Here is a 21,907-nt window from a genome sequence, read left to right on the forward strand (position 1 = left end):
TCTGCAACCAAAAAGCACCATTTTCTACCAAAAACATAGCATAACATAACCAAAAAGCACCATTTTCTACCAAAAAATAGCATAACATTGGAATTTTAGAATTTCACATAGCACAATATTAGAGAAACACTCATCAACCCAAGTACTCATGGGATCTCCAATCAATCAAATACATATTTCACATATAGGGCAAAACAAATACCCCCTTACCTAAGAGAAGGTGGGGGACACAAAATAATATACCTTGACAAACGATAGACAAGGAAGAGGAAGGCTCACTACCGACAAAATTGAGGGACGAAAGTCCAGTAGAGCCTGAATCGCAAGAGGAATGTCGTCGGAGGCGCCGCTTTTCTCAACTTCTCACTCCTTAGGCTATCACAAATATGATGGAGTGTTAGGGTTGCACCTATTTATAATACCCTTCCAAAGGCTTGAGTTATACCCAAAGGCATTGCATGAACAATAATACACCATCCAATGAGAATAGAGGAAAAATAATATGAAGGTAAAAGAAATGATTCATTGAATTTCTCATTTGATTCTTAATATTCAATATAAGGTAATAATCTTTGAGTCATATTTATGGAAAGAATTAAATGGCCATCATGATGTGCTTTATAACTTTCCAAATGAATATTGAACATCAAAATGGGTCTGGACCCTCTACAATGAGGCCAGTGCCAAGCCATTAAGGGTGGATGCCTGCTAATTGTGTGGTCTACACAATCACACATCTAAATGTGTATGAATGTGTGTGGCACAACCCATATGTTATTGGTTTGGCTTGACTCAACAACTCAATAGAGTGAATGCATGTACAATTCAAAATTATATGTCATTTTCAACGTATTAGAAAAAAACTCAACTATAAGATAATTTGCCATTTCTATTGCATCTAGTTTCAGAATCCGGATCCTCACCCCGCACGGGTTCCCGACCACACAAATTAGTGGAGTCCACGGATGAAATTTTCATTTTTTTTTGTTTTTTTCCAACAAGTGTTTTTCACCGTGGGTCCCACTGTTTTGTGTGGTCGGAAACCCGTCGGGGAGCTAATCCGGACTCCTAGTTTCATTAAGCACTATAACTCCGGCACACCGCCCGAAACCCTCCCTACAAAAAAAAAAAATTACTCCAATACATAAGGAAAGGTATTAAACATATAAATTTTTCAATGCATAGATACAAAATCAACATTATGCTAATCATGGTTGTCAAATAGTATTATGGCATGGTTTTAAGTAATTTAGCACTTTTAGGTGTCTAGATGCTTCAATTGCATACATACATGGGTGTATTGTTTTCGAGTTTATTAAACGTTAATACAAAATCAATATTATGTGAACTATGATTACAACCATTTATTTCAACACTTAATAGTAGTTAGTCTAAGGACCAAGTGACGACTATAACATCATAGAGACTAGAGAGGTCGAAGTCATGCAAGAGACAAACATCACATTACATGAGATGCTGTTCATCCATCAACAAAAATAGGTGCGTATAAACAAAACTAGAAGTTCTCCACCATCAAAGCATTCTTACACCACATATATTATCAATCATATGCACTCATGAAAATTCATCATTTTGAAGGATCATTCTTTGCGTTAATATGTAGACAACCTTGCACCATAAAAAAAAATATAATAATAAATAAAATCTATACGATCATCACATCCCATCATCATAACCATAAATTAGGTAGATCTCTAATATTAGTTATGATCCTATATCTCAACTATAAAGGTTTGATTATGTTGTTTCAGTTTTTAAGGACTCAAACGACATTCAATTTCTATAGACACTTTGAAGTTCCGATGTATGCGGATTGTATGAGGGTGTTTAACAACAAGATACCAAACTCAGTGGGGGTATTAAAAAGTACAAATCATTGGATTAAGGTATTGAACTTACAGAATAATGAAAATAGAGTATCTTTGGTCAATCATGAAATTGGGCTCAATAATTTTGCTTTAGATGAACTTGAAAGGAATTGGTGTATGTATATTCTTTAATCTAATAAAAATATTTTGATATAGGCAGGGCTACCTTATCAACACCTATGAGTAACAGGTTGGAGCATTGGGATATGCAGAGACAAACATCTACAGACTGTCAATTTTGAAAAAAGAAGACTATAAGGGATTTTGGACGCCAAATTTTTTGCCCTACAGCTAGGGATGGGTAAAGCAACCGATAGGGGAATAAAAATTGATGAAATTTGGACCAACCATCATCAGATTACAAAGCTTTCGCCATGCCCATCAACAGAAAAGTGGCCTCTCGACGAATTGCCAGCATTGATGGAATTGCGTAACACAACAAATATGTGAAATATGTTGAATTCCCCAACCCAGTGCTCCAATTGTTTTTTTGAAAAGCATGCAAACTATGCAGCCATATAGGTTGATGACTGTAGTCGCTGTATAGATACTATGTGTAAGTGCTTTCAGCACTAATATTGTTTTAATGAAACTTTTTATTTCACAAAAAAAAATATATATATAGCTAGAGGAGCAATAATTTTTTTTTCCGCACAATAGGTGCTGATGGAATATACCACCTTTATTCATGTTGGACAACAAGTTTTTACCCTCCAAGTTTGTGATCTTAGAGAGTTTAATTTTTCTCCAAAAAAAAAATAAAAATCTTAAAGAGTTTAATATAATAATATTTTGATGTTAAAAAATTAAAAAAAATTAAAAAACCGATAGAAGATTGTGCTCTCTTCACGCCAATCCATCACATATTTAGAAAGTGGTTCACATAAGTATTGATAATGTACGTAAACCATAAATATCTAGAAATGGACCAGCCCTCATCCTAAATGTGTGGTAATGGGATGTAAGATCAGCGCAATTTGTCCGAACTTTTGTGATACTAGTTGGAAGAGAGTTAGGTATGTTTTTGGGTGCTTAACGTCCAGAAAAGGTTGAGTTTGAATCATCTACTCACATGAAGAGAAAAAATTTCAATTCGAATAGTTAGATGGTTAACATGTGACTAACCATGTAGATTTAAATTTTTTCTTTCCAAATGAGTAGAAGATCAGAGTCTATGATGTCTCTATATTTTATAAGGATGTGCACAACTACAACCTATCCATGCGAGGAATCCGGATCCTCACCCTGTCGGGGTAGCACAAAGTGCTCCATGATGGGTTCCTGACCACACAAAACAGTGGGGCCCATGGCTGAAATTTTATTTTTTTCCAAAAAGTATTTTTCATCGTGGGCCCCACTGTTTTGTGTGGTCGGGAACCATCGGGGGAGCTGATTCGGACTCTCATGCGAGGGTAAACTATTCGGACGGGACTGTGTGAGATACAATACCGAACCGACCGAACCGAGGTTGACACAATGTCTATACACCGATACGTTTCGTTTAACTAATATAATTCTGGTTTCAAAATTTACTCGGTCCCATCCACGTGTCCCATAAAGGAATTACTGGACGGTCTTAAATACAATTTTTTTCTGTTTTTTAATTCTCATAAAAGAATACCTACTGCCTCCGAGCTCCAACTTCGCAGTCGTTTTGAAAAAGAAAAAAACCGCTCGCTCGAGACCTCCATAGAAGGTACTTTACGAGGTATGGTTTCAACTGTTTCCTTTTCCCTTTCTTTCTTCCTTGGTTTCGTGATTGATCTTTGATTTTCTCTGGTTAGGGTTCTATTATTCTAGGGCTCTACGTACAATTTACGTTTCTGTCTTTTATCATTCAAACTGAAGATCTGGTAGCTTCTGTAGGCTTCGTGACAAGCTAGGGTTTATCGTAATGTATGGGTTATTTAAAAAAAAATTCGCTGTAGCGTATGATCTGCAAAGGTTTAGAAAGTGGAATAATGCTAGGACTTTTTGGTTGCAGCTTGCGGTTTCTTATAGGTCAATTGGTGGCTTTGTATTTTAGTCTATCAGAAGATGGTAAGTTTCTCATTGATCTATTTTCGCGAGATGTATTTTTTTTTTTTTTTTTAAAGGGTGGCGATTCTGATTGTTAATTACCTTTGCTGCAGTTGCCTCTTTCTCTACTGAAAACGGCGCAGGGTCATCCCATGGTAAGAGCTTCTCTTTCCTTTTGAGATGGTCTATGGGTACTCACAAACACGTAGCATATCTGTTCATCTAATTGATTTTGAGTATAATTGTTTTTGCCCCTCTTGGTGCTTTTGTTGTTGTTGTTGTTGTCTTGTTATTTCTGGAGTCCTGGAAGGGGAGGGGCCTTTTTGTTTCTTTACTTATAAATATTTTTGGGGCATTTTTAGTTGGTAGAACTGAAGAATGGGGAGACCTACAATGGGCATTTGGTAAATTGTGACACTTGGATGAACATCCACCTTCGTGAAGTTATCTGTACCTCAAAGGTAAATGGATCTCTTTCTTTTAACACTTTGATCCTATGTATTAGTTTCAATGAAGCCAATTATATTTTCTGATATGTGGTTACATGTACGAATCTCATTTCCTTGTAGGATGGAGACAGGTTTTGGCGAATGCCAGAATGCTACATACGTGGAAATACAATTAAGTATCTTCGAGTTCCGGATGAGGTATTAAATACAAGTTATTGCTCCATGATTTGTGTTTTAGATCCACTCTTGTTGGTAAAATTCATTTTCTTTGTGATTATTCTTGTTGCATCTTTGAAAGTCCTATTAGAAATTTTTTCAGGTTGAAACAATTTCTCCATATTGGCTCAATTTAGGAGCCTCTGTTCTTCCTGTGGTACAATGAATGTTGGTTGTTTCAGAAGGAGGCCATGGTTGATGTGAATTTTAAGAAAGTATTATTTTGTGTAGCACTTAAATCACTTACTTTTCACTCTTAATCCACCATGGAACCGTTCAACTTCTTTTGGTATTCCTTGGATTCTTTTTTTGGATGAACTAAAAGTAAATTACCAAAAGGGGGGAAAATGTGAAGGGAGCCTAGCAAAGGGAAAGAAAGTAGGAAAACAACCTTTTCTTCCAACGTATTTGTTTCTTACTTCTATCATGTCTAGCTGTATCTCATGTGCTTAATCATCCTGGCATAAAACTAAATTGGTTATCTGAATTTTATTTATGCTTCATTTTTGCTTTCATGGCAGTATGATAAGCATTAATTCTTTTTTATGTATGTACTCCCTGACTGTTGTTCTGACTTCTGAGAACTTTTCCTGGTGTCCTCTAGTTTAATGCTAATCAATTCTACTTAGAATTAATATCCTTTAATCTCCTATTGTGATATCTTCAAGCCTTTGTTTTTTCTTCTTCTTCTTCTTCTTTTTCCTCAATTTAACTTTGATGACCTTAATATAACTTCTTCTCGCTTTGGAATATTTTGAGATCTTTTTTTAACTTATTAAGGAAATTATGGTTTTGTCTTCTAGGTGATTGATAAAGTTCAGGAAGAAACCAAAAGCAGATCAGGTATTGTTTCCTTTATGGTTATTCGTATGCTCTTTTTTAAAAGAAATTGAAGAGACTTTTTTCTGTTGACATTTTTATTCCAGTGGCTTTGTATACTTCTTTTAGATCTCATATGTTAAAAGAAACAATTTTAATATTTCATGGCTCAAATTTTCCAATAGAATACAATTTTTTTGGGGACAAGGAATAGAAGGAAACTCTTTTTATGCTCATTCTTTAGCAATTTAGTGAGCTACAATTTGAGTGATTGGTCATCATAAATCATGGGCAATTTGATTATTTAAATGTTCACATCTAATTATAGCAATATTGTATTGAAGAGTGAACTAGAAAGGGTTTCAGTTCTGAAACTAGAGAAAATGTACTGTGGCTCATGTGAAATGAAATTTCCTCCCACATGTACAAAATGATGGAAAATATACTTTGAAAAAAACTATGGGTAAGAAGAAATAAAAAGCTGATGAGTTTCCTATTTTCTAGATCTTGTCTGCCATCTATTACTAGTTGACACAGGAAGGTTTGATAAAATGATATCCCATGCATTGTGCTATCAGAATTCAGAACTGAATGTTTCTGTTTCCTGTGTAACCTGCTTTGATTTGAGTCACTAAGTGGTCCAGTCTTTGCAAAAGAATCGGAATCCTTGGTAAACAGGGTCATGGGTTTGGGAGAACTGCAAAACTGAAGTCAGTTAAAACACTGTTTCTCCTATATGATCGGCAAGCAAACCCCATAAGGACTTCACCCAAACAATAAAGAAACCACCCGAGCCGACCTAAAGAAATATGTGTTTAAATTAAGGGCAAATATCGGAGTAAGAAAAGAAGTAAAAATGATATAGAAGGTAAATAACTAGAAATTTTTGCATAAGTTTAGGTAAGCATCTCATAGCTATTGGTGAAAATTCAAAAAATTCACATTAATTTATGAAAATGCTAAGCTTGTCCTTTTGCAACTGGGATGGTCCTAGATTCTCTTTGGGACTTTCTCCTGGATTCTTTGACCATTCAATGAACTCCATATATTCAAGGACTTACATAACCATCAATGAACTAAGCATATCTTCAAGGACTTACATAACCATCAATGAACTAACTTAACGATGGAAATTAAATATTCCAAGGCTTTTGACAACTTTTTTTGACTGACCAGATTATGCTTCTCCAGTTCTGGCCTCGTGTAGTTGCTTTTGACATTATTTAATGAAAAACTTTGACTGGATTAACTAGGAGTTGCTTTGGGTGAACCAGAACATATGCATACCTGGCTGCTCTTGCCTGAACCAATCAAACCTGGCTCGGTTTGAATAAGATTGGCCAAGGAACAATTTGCCATTGTAGAGGGCTGGGTCTATATTTCCTCCATCTCTCTCACACACACAAAAATTGATAAACCTGGGTGTTCCTTCTTATGGGCTACTTCTTGGAGTAGAACTTACCAACCTTACTGACAGTTTTTAAACCATGCATAATGTGGATGGTATCTAGATATTGTGGCTCCTGTAACTTCCATGTTGCTGGTTGTCATTTGTATAATAAGTTCGTGTTTTTACTTTCAACTGCAGCCCAACCATTTGTTGAGAAAAATGGTACAATAGTTGATATTCTATATGAATGGAAATCTTATATTAGTTTCATCTATTGTTCCGAGTGATTTCTTCAGATAGGAGGCCTCCTGGAGTGGGTCGTGGAAGGGGAAGAGGGAGAGAAGAAGGTGCTGGTGGGAGGCCAGCTAAAGGTATTGGGCGTGGCCAAGATGATGGAGGCGCTAAAGGCATGGGTGGAGGCCGAGGCAGGGGTGGTACTGGTGGCAAGAGTGGTCCCAACAGAGGTACAGTTTCTTAACCTTCATACCGTAAAGCACATGACCTGAGAAACATGGGTTCCCTTGGTGTTTTTATTATGGAAACCACAGCTACTTTTTTGAACTTTTGGCAAGTACATACCCACTGCAGGAGTTGCTCTACACTACTGTATTATCGGCTTTGCCAGCTTAGCAAGAATGCATTTGCTGAAGGCTATATTCTTGTTGAGATTCTGTGCAGAGTTGTAAATTGTAATGCTATCAAAGAGTATTATTTGTTCTGATATTTCAAACCTGTCTATATTCTGTAACAGGTGGAGGTCGTGGTCGTGGCTGATACAAATTAAAGGATTGGAGTGTGGCAATTGCGGTGGTGCACCATTCCTTGCAGATGAATGATAGCTGAAAAAATCAGTGGATATAATATCATTGTTGGTGGTTGTAGTTGTTTCAGAAGAAACGTTTGTTCCAAAGAGCTAGATGTGGCATTTCAATAGAGGAGGTAAATTTTATTCACGTCGTGGCTATTTTGGTTTTCCTTTATTGGTTTGAGGATGGTGATATTGTACGTTACCGTAACCATAAGAATTGACACACCCTTATTATTCCATGTAAAGTTTTACTGTCTATTTTTGTTCTTTGTTTTTTTGAATTTCGTCAATGCCAAAAATGCTCCCAAGGGTTGTATGAAGGTTCTTCATATCAAAAGATGTACCCTACTGCACGAGATTCCCATTATGGTAGGGTCTGCGCATCCTCAACTCTGTTTTTGCAGAAAGGTTGTTTACAGATCCTTGGTCACAATGGGGCAAATTTTACTTTCCATCAAGGTCCATCCGCAAGGTTCTCAATTCACACCCTTAAATTCTTCAATGTGAAATTATATATCTTCAGCACAACTGAAGGCAATACAGGTTGGCTACTTATATGGAGATGACACTCTTTACTCAGCTGTCTTTCTGGTTCCCATGGCTCCAGCAGACGAAGGAGAGGACTTATATAACATGATTGAAACTGAGCCATCACCTATTGCTTATCTCCTCCATTTTGGTCATGGACATCTTGGAAACCTTATTGCATACAAATACCAATATAACAAAGCACAATGCACTGCGATGTTCAAACGCAGTTGGTTGAGCAATTATGGGCTTATGAAATGGTTTGTTTCTGAATGAAAAGCCCACCAACTAGTCAAAAGTATTAACCTCCGGTTGCCAATCCCATTACTGAAAAGTTGAACCGATTTACCATACATGTTTTTCCTGACTTCTGTGCCAAAGTGGGCAAATGGCACAGAATAAGTGTGCCAGAATCGTTACCATACAACCCCTTAGTCAACAAGGCCAGACCTAGGTCTCTTCTTCCAATTACCAATAGGATTGGGTGAAGCATGTTTGAAAATAATAATCCTTTATATAAAAAACAGAGATTTTTATGTGTGGTTTCCTTAATAGATTATAAACTAGTGTTGGGTATTTTTAATGCAATATATTACATGTGGATCTTAATTAGACTAACACCATTAGTCGTTATTAAGTGTATTCAAATTTCAAACTGATAGACCAAAATATTTATCAAGTTATTTAATACAATGCTCTTTAATTATAATAACGGAATTGTGAATTTTCTTTTTTAAAATTTCTACGAGATCTAACAAATAAGTTATTACTTTTTTATAATATTAGGGTAAGCATTAAAGTACTTTAGAATTACACCTAAAGATTAAATTTCGGTCATCAGCTAAAAGGCAGTAGACTCCAAATCACATTCCTTTCTTCTTGAAAGCAACTGAGAATTTGGAACGATAAAGATTGTAACCAAGAATAAAACCATGATCTTCAATCCCATCATTCTATTTCGTCAATTTCTTGGAATCAAATTTAAGTTTTCAAACAACATCCAAATATTGGTAAATATAAAACTCTCCATTCGTATGTTAAATAATTGCAGTTTTTAGTGCTATCATTAACATTTGACAGTCTAAAGAAGTAAAAGTTAAAGATAAAAGTTCTGCTTCCATTTCTTTTTCAAAAGGTAAAAAGGGGGAAAAGAAAAGGAAAAGAAAAAGAAGTTCCCACTAACCAAATTTTTAGTAATGGCATCATCTGGAATACCGTTCGACAATTGTTCCATTTTGGGTTTACAGATCTGGGTAGATTTTTTGGTGAATAATTAATAGGATTTTCATTTATTTATTACTTGAACTGATGTAATATAAAACACAAAGATAATAGAATGAGTCAGTTCAGATGCAAAAACTTTCTCTGTACAAGATCAGACATCTTAGCAGTAGGAGAATTTTGGACCCTTTACATGGTATGTCCAGGTCAAACATGAAGACAACATTTTTATTTTAATTTGAGTTGCAGACCTGTCCATCATCATCACAGTCGGTGAAACCTAACTTCTAAGAGTGATAACCATCATTAGAAGAAAAACCACTAGTTAAGCCCCAAATCATCATCATATAAATGGTGCCACAAAAGCACCATCAAATGTGATGCAACCAACCGGCCAAGCCTCTGTGTCTTCATTCACCATCTTCACGACCTCCAATCTTCACTCTAACAAAGCACCTCTCTCTTCTTTCATGATGTAGACAAGCCATTATGGGTGTCAAAGGCAATACATACAGCCAGGCCTAATAGTCTCAAGTAATCAGGATTCAGCAAGTTCATGCATCAATGGAACAATTAAATTTCTTTCATGCATCACAAATTTAAGAGAATGAACTAGCAAACTGCAAAGGAATAAATCATTTATACTCAATCAAAGTACACACACTGAAAACAGAGAGTCATTTCATTCAATTGCAAGGAAGGGTGCATAATTTGAACAAGATGATGCTTACCATCATTTTTGTAATTAGGACACAGAAGCCAAGCATGTTTTCTTTTTAAAGGAATAAAATAACATCAGTGGTTAAGAATGAACAGGATTAGAATTAAGAGAGATTGAAATCAGGCAACTGGGGAGAATTTTTAAGAAATTCAGTTGAATAGGATTTTAAAAGATTGATTTGAAGTTTCTGACCATAACAGAACTAGAAGACTACAAGAAATCAAGAGGAAACTAAGTTTTGCACTGGAGAAAATCAACTAACACAATGATGCAGCACTAGTAAACAAAACAGAATTTAAAGGGCAAAAAAAAGCATGCGTAACTTAAGATTCGAAAAAAGCATGCTGAATTAAATTTGTGCAGGTTTAAGTCTTTTTGCTCTTATAATCAGTAAATAATACTTGGTTAGAACCTCCATGGATGGGAAGATATAATTTATGTTTTCAGTCTATTTTTGTCCTCTCCACAATAGAATTGTACTTGTGATAACTGGCTGTTTAAGCTCTTTATATGCCCCATGATGGGAAGAGTACAGCATTCTAGTTTATGCAATTTCCTGCTCTTAGCAAGCTGCTGCTAATCTCCCCTGTGAGAGATTGATAGTGTTCCAAATCTATGTTAAAGCTCAAAGGTGGTTCGAATCCAAGCTGCTAGGGATCCTTGGTGGTTGAAGTCCAGGGTGGTTATTGCAGTGTGGTATTTAAAGCCCTAACCCTTACTGTGATTGTGAAATCAGTCTTTAACTTGAAGTTTCTGCTTCTCGGCTTCTGATAAAGGACAGGCTGTGAGAGTTGCAGCCGTCGAAGAATAACTCAAGCAGTAGGTTTTCTTGAAGAACAAGTCCACCCTAACCCTAACACCCTCCTCATTCAATCCCAAAACAATTCCAACCCCCCACAAAAAAACCAACAAACTTGCTGACTATCCTGAACCAGGAAGCCCTATCATCCCCTCCATCAAACCCTAAAAACCCCCAAAGATCCTTCTAATGAAGTTTCCCAAAACCTGCATCTTCAAAAACTAATTCCAGCAGACCTAACCATGACCTAATCATCAGACTCTTCACAAATTTAACCCTGTATCCCCCCCTGCCCCCAAAATAAAAAAATAAAAAAAGCTACCAGAGAGTGTGGTACCTCCAATCCCCCCCCCCCTTGCTGCCTTGTTTAACCATCCAAACTGTAAAACCCTCAAGCCCTTTTTCCCGTTCCAGATCTACATAAACATTCTTTTTGAGTTCTAATAATTGACAACCCTTGGCTATATCATAGGTTATATACCAGCTCTTTAAATTGCTCTTCCTTTTCTTCAAAACTAGAAAGTGCCACAACTTCAATCTGGCATTCAAACAATATTATATGTTCTTAGTAATTATTGAAGAACATATAGCTAAAGTTGTGCAGCAAGAGCACATCTTACGTTGAGAAATTCACTCATTGGAGTTTCTTTGTGTGCTTGCGGTTTAGGAACATCCCATATCTGCATTGTAAGAACAACTAGGTAAAGAAGCAAACTCATTAACACCAATAGATTCAGAAAAAAATGCGAAGTTCAGTAACTTTTGAATGTCTTTCCTCAGAATAGGTTCCAAGTTCTCCAGCGGTGTCTAAATAACAAAATTAAGGGCAATGAAGAAATAATTAGTTATGAATATCCATAGGCCCCAAAAAAAGGAAAACTAGAAAACAATTAATAGAAGCTACAACTAGCTGAATAAGGGATCGAAGCTGGGATCAGACCCTTGTTTTCTCACATCTGACATGCAACAAAATTGTTTTACGTGGACTGAACAAAATCATGACCTGGTCTTGAAATATCATCAGCAGAAATAACAATTGAAATTTCTAACATGTAGTAAACTTTCAGGGACAGCATATGCTCCCCCCAGAATAAGAGGGGGGGGGGGTTAGGGGAAGGAACCTGAAAAACAGTCTTTAGAAGAAGCTTATTTGCTGCCTGCTGAGGGCAAATATCATTACACCAGCTAACATGAGTGAAGCCATTGAGTGTGAGAATATCCAGCGATATGGAAATTGATGATCGTTGCTGATGGCAAAGTAGCAGGCTTACATATTTATGAGTACTATATCTGAACTGGCAAAGAGCAAAAAGGGCACTTTGCTACTCAAAAATTCTGTATCATCCTATGGATAATAAAAGTCCTTCTAAAGGGACCAAAGGTACGTATCTTCAAAACTTAGGTCAAGTCAGATACTAGGTCACATATTAAAGATAAAAAATTGATTTTATGCCTTCTTCAAATCTGAACAGATGCCATAACAGAATACATTAACAACCAATCTTAAGCAAAACACGTGTCAAAAATGTTTCTATAAATTGCTGAGAGGAGGCAGGACTTTGAATGGTTGAGGAAGTCTATGAACTGCATAAGAATCATAGCAAACAAAATACAGTCCAGAGGATACTTTCAAAGACCATAAATCACATAACTACATATGAAAATATGTTTCAGAACAAATGAATAACTTAGAAATATCTCAAACTACACCATCAACTCAATTTGTAAGTTAAGAAACATGAAACCAGAGGATTAATTTTGCATGAAAAAGAATGTAGAAGAATTTGAACATAGAACGGAACTTCCTGGATTTGATACTTTCAACCGAGCAACTAATGCCACAATAAGACAGAGGAACTGGATTATAAAACAAACAGACCTTGTAGTTGAAGCATGCCCACAGCCTCTAGAAGCCAAGGGAATCTGGAAAGCCTAGCAGCCTCTTGAAGTAAAAACGGCACAAAATCAATTTGTAAGGGAGAGAAGAAATTAGAATGACACAATTACCATGTAAAAGACTATATTTCCTTTTTTCAAACCAGCAGTCACATAATCTATGAAATTAAACAAGTTTCTAGTCCAAAAAGCAACCCCCACTCTTTCTCGACCTGATTTAAAACTAGCAAACCCTACAAGTGGAAGGCAAAACTAAGTCCCATACATGGTAGAAATAAATAAGATGCATACACGGTTCATTAGAACTGATTACAGTTGTCCTTGGTTGACAGCCATATGCAAGGGATCGAAGCCAGCGGTTCTTCCTAGAAATGCACTCCTTGTTAGAATTCATGAGGAGCTCTTTCATCACACTGAGATGTCCTTTCTCGGCAGCCGTAAACAAAGCAGTTTTCCCTAGCTCACGAAGCTCTTCCTTACTGACTGATCGACCATTTTCCTAGAATTCTGACAGGCCAAGAGCTGGCACAGTAGCCAACGCCGTCTTCCTAGAGTTGAATCAATTTATCCATCATGTGGTTCATCTTGCTCCCAAAATTGAACAGGAGTCAAGCGAGGAGATCTGCTCCACGATGATTGACATAAACTACAGCATATGCATTATGATGAAGAGGAAGAAGAATGCATACCATTGTATTTTGGAGAACACTGGTTAAGCATCCGAGGTGGATGAGTCAATGAGATTCAATGTCCAGAAAGATATGGAAGAAAAAGCCATCTGAGCCAATGCAACTCTCTAATAGAAACCCAAGGAACAAGGTTCTTCGAATATTGAGTTACATCTGGTGCTCTGAAAAGCCTTTGAGGGTTCCCATACCCAACATGTCCATACTCTTCTGGTTGCTCCTTATCTTTCATTTTATTCATCGAGAAAAGAAAATTCAATAAATCAAAGGAGGGAACATACAAAATAAAAAGAAAAGAAGTTACTGTTTCTCCTGATCTCAAAATGTTGCAGGGCATTATGGTTACTGATTGTATAATTATAAAGATACACAGAATGACAATGCTCCTGGTTGCAAGCAAGAAGGAGAAACTGCAACTCTATTTTAGTTGTACAGGCCAAAAGAGCCACCATAAATCACATACACCTGGAATCAATAGGTCATTAAAATAACCCAACTTAAGAAGCACCTGGGGAAGTAAGATTTACAATATAATAATAAGGCCCACATCCTGCGAGGTGTTTCAAATTGATATTTGAACTAGACAGGATTGGAATTACTTAAAAATCACACTCAACCTTGTATTTGCAAGATCATGTTTATGAAACTAATGTGGCAGCCAAACGTTGGCATCAGAAGAAGCAACCCTCTTTGAACAGGGGATATTAGTTAGACACACAAATGATTCTCAACTTAGGATTCAAATCCAAGATATGCTATGCCTTCTTCATTTTAAAACTCTAGAAGTTCCCATAACAAAACAACAAATAGAAAGAATATGCTGTTAAGATCTACAATTTGGTTAAAATGGGAAATAAAGGGCCTAGGCCTAAACATTGATAATTTTCCTCTTCAGAGCTTTGAGAAGCAAATTTATTTTAGCATTCTATAATCATAGTAATAATTTGTGTGTGAATCACTCCTGCCAAAAAAAGGAACAGAGATGGAGAATTATATGAAAGATTGTCTGTGAATCATCTGCCTTGGACATTTGTAAGAAGTCTTGTGACCTTGCTTAGTATTTCACGGGTGGCAACTGTATCTGGGTGATGCTCCCCAAGGATCGACGTCCTGATGAACAAAGCTTTTCTGATGAGCTCATCCCCTATATCATATTGCCCCCCTCTGCTCATTAACTTAACTCTTGTTTCTAGAACAGTAGCCCTCAAGAGTGCCAATTCATGCCAGAGGTATGGGTTCAACTGTGCATTAGATTGGACTGATTTCCAACACAGTGATTTATCCAACCATTTCTCGGCTCGGGCAACAAGAGATTCCTCTCCAGCTTCCAAGGCATCAGAGCATAATCGTAAGAGCTCTAAAGCTGCACTGCAACGTGAAAATGTGAAGAATGTGTGGATCGCTAGAGGTAGAACAACCTGTCTTACAAAGACTAACAACTCATCCACTTTCAGCTCCACAACAGGAGGGTCAGTCTCAAACCTAAATAGCAAGAAGCATGCTGCCCATAAATGTTCAGAGTGCTGCGAAATGAATCCTCGGCTACTGATTGCTTGAACCATGGCCTGGGAAACTCCACTGGTCCCTCTCTTACGAGCATAGGATTTGATGAGCTCATTGAATTGGATGAAACCTGGTTTGGTGCCACTTCTTGCAATAGAAAACCTTACAAGCATGGATGACGCTTCAGCCTCTGATCTCTTGGTGCGTGTTGATGTGGCACCACAAGTAAGACTCTGCCAACATCTTTTCCACAACCCTGTACCTTTGTGCTTCTCAGGTACCTTGCGTGCTGCTAGAGCCAATAAGGAAATTGGAATAGCTGCAGGGGCAAACCAGCCACTAACCTGAACCATCCTAGTTGCCAAACTCCTTGGTCCATCTGCATGATCAAATATTGAGAAACAAACTTCCAAAAGTTGCAGGAGGAAGGTGTGTCGCCTTAACATAGAACCCTCCTTGCCACTCCATGTTATATCTCTTAGAGGAATTCTGTTAATGGTATCAAGAAGCCTGCTGGGATTTATAGGAAGTTCGGAAAGGATTGCTCCTACAATCCCGAGGCCTATAGTAAGCCTTCCGAGTTTCCCCTCAATAATCCTCAGAGCATCAATTTCAGGAATTGGATAGTCAGTGAGATTTCCCTTCATCAAAGACATCGCTTCCATCTCAGATAAGTAGGAAAGCTTCAGAGGCTCCAAATTCATTATCCGAGGAAGACGTGTGGAGATCAAGAAGTGGGTTTGACAACCAAATCGAGGGAGCAGATCCATCAACATTTTCTGGTCCCACCAATCCTTCTCACTCTCCAAGTTATCAATCACCACTAAGAAAGGTATCTCGCGCATAAGCTCTTTCCTAACTCTAGAAATGGCTGTTTCTTCCTGATCTTCAAAACTTTTTATTTTGCTTTTCTCAGAAAAATGACCTTCCACCCTCATGTCAATGTCTAAGAACGACAATAGGTTCAAATAATTCTGTCTTATGTACCTGGATGCCCCTCCAATCCATAGAACCATCTTATATCTTTGTGAAAACCTATATGCAAATTCTAGAAGAAGTTCTGTCTTGCCTATGCCTGGATCCCCAGAAACACACGCAATCCCTCTTCCATATAAAATTTTCATCGATCTCTTTCTCCTCCCATATCTTTTAAAGTTCTTTCCCCATGAAGTACGGGACTGGCACTGAGGACTTCCAACCCTTTGCATCTCAATTTCTTTCTCAGATTCCTTCCATACCACTGGTTCTTTTCCCTTGTTGCTACTACTCTCGGTGTGCTGATCCCTCAGTTCTTCCCCCTTCCTGCTGTTTTCACCTTGGCTTATCACCAAGCTCTTCTGCCTGTGCCTAGTCTTGAGTTCAATGTATTCCTTTTCTGCATCTCCACTGATATCGCCAAAGAGAATAAGTTCTAGCTCAGAAAGTTCTTTCTTCCTTCCAACAAAATTTTCATTTCTAGGGAAAGGAAATTCATCTTTCTCCACCTTCTCCCTCCAACTTGTCACTCTGTCAGATATAAATCTCCTTCCTAACTTTGTTGCCAATTGAACCACTGCCCTTAATATACAATCTCTCCAATTACCATCTTGGGCCTCTAATTTCCATTCATCAACTCGTGAAAGGCCATCAATAGCTTCTTTCCATTCCTTCTCCAATCCTCCGTACAACTCCCACAGTTCACCACCATGTTTCTCCCATATCTCCCCTCTCTTTTCGATTATATCTCTAGCAAGGCAGTCACCTGGACCCAGATCAAAGAAAATTGGAACGAGGTTCTTCTTACTCAAGAAACTCCGTAACTCCTCGATGCTATATGGATTTCCAAATGACTTCTTGGTAAGGATCACCACCCCAAAAGAACAAACATTTATTGCTCTCTCAACAATGTCATGGCTTCGGGAATTCCTAAAACGAGCCCTATCAGCTGCAAAACAAGTCACTCCCTGAACTTCCAACTCTGCACGTAGCCAATTAGAAAACTTCAGCAGCGAAGGCTTGCGGCCATGGTAACCTATGTAGACATCATATATCCTCCGCTTATTAAAGGAAAGTGGAGCTGATACTCGAGTATAAGAGAACTTTCCTTGGCTTTTCTCCCACTTTTTCTGCTTCTCTATGTGCCTGGGTTGACTGATGCTACTCTTGTTGCCTTTGTTGCGACTAGATGAGTTGGTTTGTATAATGTCAATTGAAGAAGCAGCATGGTCACAGGTTGTTGATTCCCGGAAAGCATTCCAATTATAAACTGGGGCAGGTGAAATATTTGCTGCGGCATATCCAACTGACCGAGATCCAGATTTCTCACTTATAGTGCAAGAACTAGGATTGGTAGGCAACGCGTTTGGTATGTCAGGGTGGAGAGACTCAGTCCCTTCACATGGTGATCTTGGAGAGAGAAAAGGCGACTGAATTGCAGAAACGAATGCTGAGGAAGAAGAAGAGAGGTTACTAGAAGTAGCCCCAAACTTGGAGCTTTCTTGTCGAAGCTCCATATGTCCATCTTCATACAACCTCGCCCAATCAGAAAATGTGAACTTCCATGCATCCTATACCAGAAGACCAGACCTGAAATTGGAAAATGCGTCCGGTAAGTAAAACAGCTTAATGGGTACTGGGGGTGAAAAGGAAAGCAATCAAAGTCAGATACAAATCAAATGATCTTAACTTTGTAATAACGGCATTTCAGAGGAAAATTTCATTATCAAAAGGAATTGCGTGGGTGAAAAATATAAGAGGAATCAGAAATTCGTCTTGCTATTCTCAAAATGAAATTATCAAATCTAAAAATTTATGAGAACAGTTCAACTCACTAAACCAAATTCCTAAGATGAAAACAAGGACCAACTCAAAGCAGAAACTTTGAGAAACTCCGCTTTCCATGCGTTCGCAATCTCACTTGAAAACATATAAAATTGTTCATCAAACAACAAGATACGCCTACTAAAACGAAGTAGAAGCTCTGAATGACAATCCATTATGACTAATGGATCTGAAAAGGTTCCCCAAAGCATTCAAGTGCCCTTTTCCAAAAGAATCAATCCTCAATAGATTACAGTTGTATAACAGAAGAAAGCAATGGTTTGCTACTTCAGATCTGAAGATGCACTTACATTGAAAACCGGACCATGGTTTTAACTCTTAAGATTGCAAAACTTTGACCTGCAACCAAAAAATCTACTTCTTCATACGTAATAAACCAATTTCGAAACTCCTCCAGATCTCAGTAAACACTGCAATGAACAAAAAAGGAACTTAGTAACAGCACCCAGTACCCAGCTGTCTTAACAAAAGTAAAAGAAAAGCAACACTAATCTTTTAAATTTAAAATCCAAATTAACACAAAATTTCTATGCTTGATTCTCCAAAAATCAGAAATTTTTTAAGGAAACTTAGGTTATACCATAAAAACACTACCCATCCCAATCTGTACAAGCTTTGAGAAATGGCGATTTGAGATGAGCAGAAGAAGAAAATAAACCCAGTGTGATGAAGCAGCTTTACACTGATAAAGCCCAAGAAGTCGCACTCCTAGCGTCAGCAATGCAAATCTCTGCTTTCGATTTTGTTTTCCTAACTAATTCTAGTTTTGTTTGACTGAGGAGATCATCATTAGATTCAAATTTTAGAATCCAGAAGATATAAAATTTGAAGCTTGAAACACTGAAAAGACACGAGTCTCTATATCTGAGATTTCGTTTCGGCGTCAAAAGGGTACATCGAACGTGGACTGTTGCGGACTAGATTCTAATCCGACAGCAAATGTGCGAGAATACATTGGAAGTACCATGGAGCAGTGGGTCCCACTTAGTGAACGGGCTAACTTTTGCCCAATTTTCACATCACCTTGCTTGGCTTCGTCTGATGCGTTACTGTCTTGGGGCCCAGCATACGATCGAAGAAAATAGGATAAACGGTCAGGATGATTTGACTATCTCAATCCAAGTACAGAATTTTCTTGCCAGAATGGCCTCCTTGGATTGCCTTTTCCGGACAAGTTTCCATTTCTTCTTAACTTCTTTGGTCTTATCCCCCATGTCACGCCAGTGTTTTATTTCACCGTATCGGAATTTGTATCGGTAACTTTGATTATCGGCACAATTACACTCCTCGGGTTAAGGCATAAGACTATGTAAGAAAATTGTCCCTAAATCCTGCTTGTGTAGAAACCTTCAGCACTTGCTTCAACTATATCAAGTCAGATCAAATACTTATTGCCCATTAAGTTTGTCGTATCAATCATTTGGTTTAGAAAACCGATTCTGTATCAGCTGATTCATATCAATGTCATATCGGTTGATAATATGTCCCTATCCATGAGGACAAGGTCCCCAAATTTCAGATTCTGAGAGTTCAAACTTGGAAGACAAAGCCACAGCTTTCTTGGAGCATTTACCCTATATAACAAAAGTTGTTTTGTTACGACATTTGAGAAACGGTGGAGTACAATCTTTAAGAGGGACATAAACAAACAAGGCATTTGTCTCCAAACCCATAAATTACAAAGAATGAAACCCAACTGCCCCTAGTTTCTGCAGCTCCATAGCCAATCTATACACCTGGAAGATAAGTCTCAAACACACTGTTCATTGCTTATAGTGAAGGGCAAGACCCAGGAAGTTTCATTGGGGATTTTAGTCAAACAGTTGGAGTGTCAGAGCCTAATAGTGAAGATTATATTGGGTTTGTAATCCAACAAAAAATATATAAAAGCAGGGATCCTAAAAGCAGACCCTTAAAGACCTATGGTGGACTCTCCACCAACTAGTAACCAAAATAGACAAAACTTGCAGGTTTCTAGCTTAGTATATTGGGAAGGGTTCAAAAACAGATAAGGGTTGCTTAACTTTACCACATAGGTGTGAGTTGGACCTATATGTACATGTGGGATTTCATATTATATAATCCACATAGAACATGGTATTAAGCTTTTAATATATGTTCAAGTGTTGCTAAACCATAGGCCTGATCTCTATTTTTTTTTTTTTGGTAACCTAGGCCTGATCTCTTAACATAATACTTAATTTGAAAAGTGGACTCCATTAATGACACTTGCCAGTGTGAAGCAATGTGGTTGGTAATGATCAAGTTTATTTAGGTTTCTGGGAAAGCATTATAAAATGCTGAAAGCCATTGAAAGAAACAAAAGTAGTTGTTATAGAAAAACACCAGTAGACTTTTGGCCACAACTGAACCTGCAAATTCAAAGCACCAAACAAGGAAAGGGCTTCCATGGTTTTCCAAAGCCTAATTCATTGAACATCCATGAGGGAGACAAGCTTCATTGGAAGTCTAACTTTCACTTCCAGTTCACACTTTGACCAAGCAACTTTCCTCTGTAGCAAGTGTATACTTTGACCCTACACTACCAGTGAGCATGGTAGAAAACTTGAAAGTCTAAATCCAATATGATTTCAACATTACATACGTAGTTGAGCTCATGGTTTTGAGCTCTATTAGACGGTATGGACTGCCCTAATGAAGTTAGGGCTGAGTATATCATGAGTTGAAACTATTATAGGGTTACTCAATTGGTAATGACCAACACTTTTTATTAAGAAGTCATGCGTTCGACTCTCTCTTTTAATAAACGTATCCCTCCCCTTAGATATAAAAAGCTCTCCTATATTGAAAAAAAATAGCATAAGTTTGGATTGGAGTTAAGATTTGAGTTAAGATTTTCCAAATCAAGGTCAAGTTTGATGGGCTGGTCTTGGTTTAATAAAAGGCCAGTTCAGCCTATCACTGGTGCATTCCTACTTGATGGGCAGGGCTTGTATTAGACATGTTCATGTTATGACAAGAACAAATATGAACACATTGTGAGCTTCATTTAACTAATTATTGAAATAATCATTTAAAAAAAAATTTGATAACCAATGTGAATTGTTCAGATCTAATGTGGGTTTACATCCTCTACAATTTTCTATAATTTCTATCCAAGATTGCCACATGTGGCAGTTAATTTTCGAAATATAGAATTAAAACCCAATTAAGAACTGAATTTAATAAATCTTTAAAATTAAGTATCAACAAAAGGGAGAGATAAAATTGTAAGAAATTTATTAGATTCAGTTACTAATTGCATTATAATTCTTACATTTTGATAATTAACTGCCACGTGTCACAATCTTAGATAAAAAATTTAAGAAATTAAAGGGGATGAGAATTGTAGAGGATGTGAATCTATCAATATGTATAGAAAATGTTTCAAATTATTTTATTTATCATTATTGAGGAAAACATAATATTTCTATTATTTATTTGTAAATGTCTTATTGGGGTTCACTATATTTTCTTTCCATTAGAAAAAAAAAATAGCCTCAGCTAGGTTGGACCAAACTTGAGGCAGCAACCCTAACCAGCCCAATCCAACTCAACTCGGGCTATAGACTTTGAGCTTCCAACGCAGCCCCTATATTGAAAATTTAGTCCAAGCCACCAAAATTAATGAGGGAATGCCGGAATGGTTTTCATGATGGATCTTGCTAAGGCTCTTTTTGGTATCAATTCTTATTGTCTATTATGACTATTTAAAAGAAAACCATTTTCAATTTATGAGTCTAAATCCTCTATTCCATTTTTTTTTGGTAAACAATCCTCTATTGGAATTTTTTCAATTTACGTGGTTAGATGTGTGACATGTAAAGAAAAATAAAATTCTTTTTCTTAAAACAAGAGAGAGAAGATTTAGGTTCATACATTTTTGGAGTTTCTCTACAAGGACAGATTTTCACTTTTGAATCAACATTTAAATTAAAAATGCCCCCGCCCCAATATATAAATTCACATGTTAAAAAAAGTAGGATTTTTTTATGTGTATATAGATCTCTTTAGTAGACCACAAACTAATGTTTGAACACTTTAGTGCAATATTATACCCATGAGTTTCAATCAGACTAATATCGTTAAGTATATTCAAATTTTAAATATGGAGGGACCAAAATACCCATAAGATTATTTAAT

The 21,907-nt window shown here is 37.2% G+C and overlaps 2 protein-coding genes across 2 annotated transcripts; one reads left to right on the forward strand and one right to left on the reverse strand.

Annotated features, from left to right (window-relative positions):
- Positions 1–3,509: 3,509 nt before the first annotated feature.
- On the forward strand, positions 3,510–8,457 carry EMB1644 (Small nuclear ribonucleoprotein family protein). Its single transcript, XM_089164067.1, has 8 exons — positions 3,510–3,597; positions 3,874–3,929; positions 4,022–4,063; positions 4,271–4,369; positions 4,478–4,555; positions 5,377–5,416; positions 7,079–7,246; positions 7,534–8,457. Exons 2-8 carry the CDS (start codon positions 3,927–3,929, stop codon positions 7,554–7,556), a joined length of 453 nt encoding a protein of 150 aa, XP_089020193.1. The 5' UTR covers positions 3,510–3,597; positions 3,874–3,926; the 3' UTR covers positions 7,557–8,457.
- Positions 8,458–13,891: 5,434 nt separating this feature from the next.
- Positions 13,892–18,616, reverse strand: LOC149008993 (Disease resistance protein (TIR-NBS class)). Its single transcript, XM_089163937.1, has 3 exons — positions 18,345–18,616; positions 18,055–18,174; positions 13,892–17,509 (listed from the first exon to the last, which is right to left on the reverse strand). The coding sequence occupies exon 3, from the start codon at positions 17,434–17,436 to the stop codon at positions 14,455–14,457; it is 2,982 nt and encodes a 993-aa protein (XP_089020063.1). The 5' UTR covers positions 17,437–17,509; positions 18,055–18,174; positions 18,345–18,616; the 3' UTR covers positions 13,892–14,454.
- Between the last annotated feature and the right edge of the window lie 3,291 nt (positions 18,617–21,907).

The sequence above is a fragment of the Hakea prostrata genome, chromosome 7 (assembly GCF_041222555.1).
Source record: "Hakea prostrata isolate BN-2017 chromosome 7, UWA_Hpros_2, whole genome shotgun sequence".
Taxonomy (NCBI): domain Eukaryota; kingdom Viridiplantae; phylum Streptophyta; class Magnoliopsida; order Proteales; family Proteaceae; genus Hakea; species Hakea prostrata.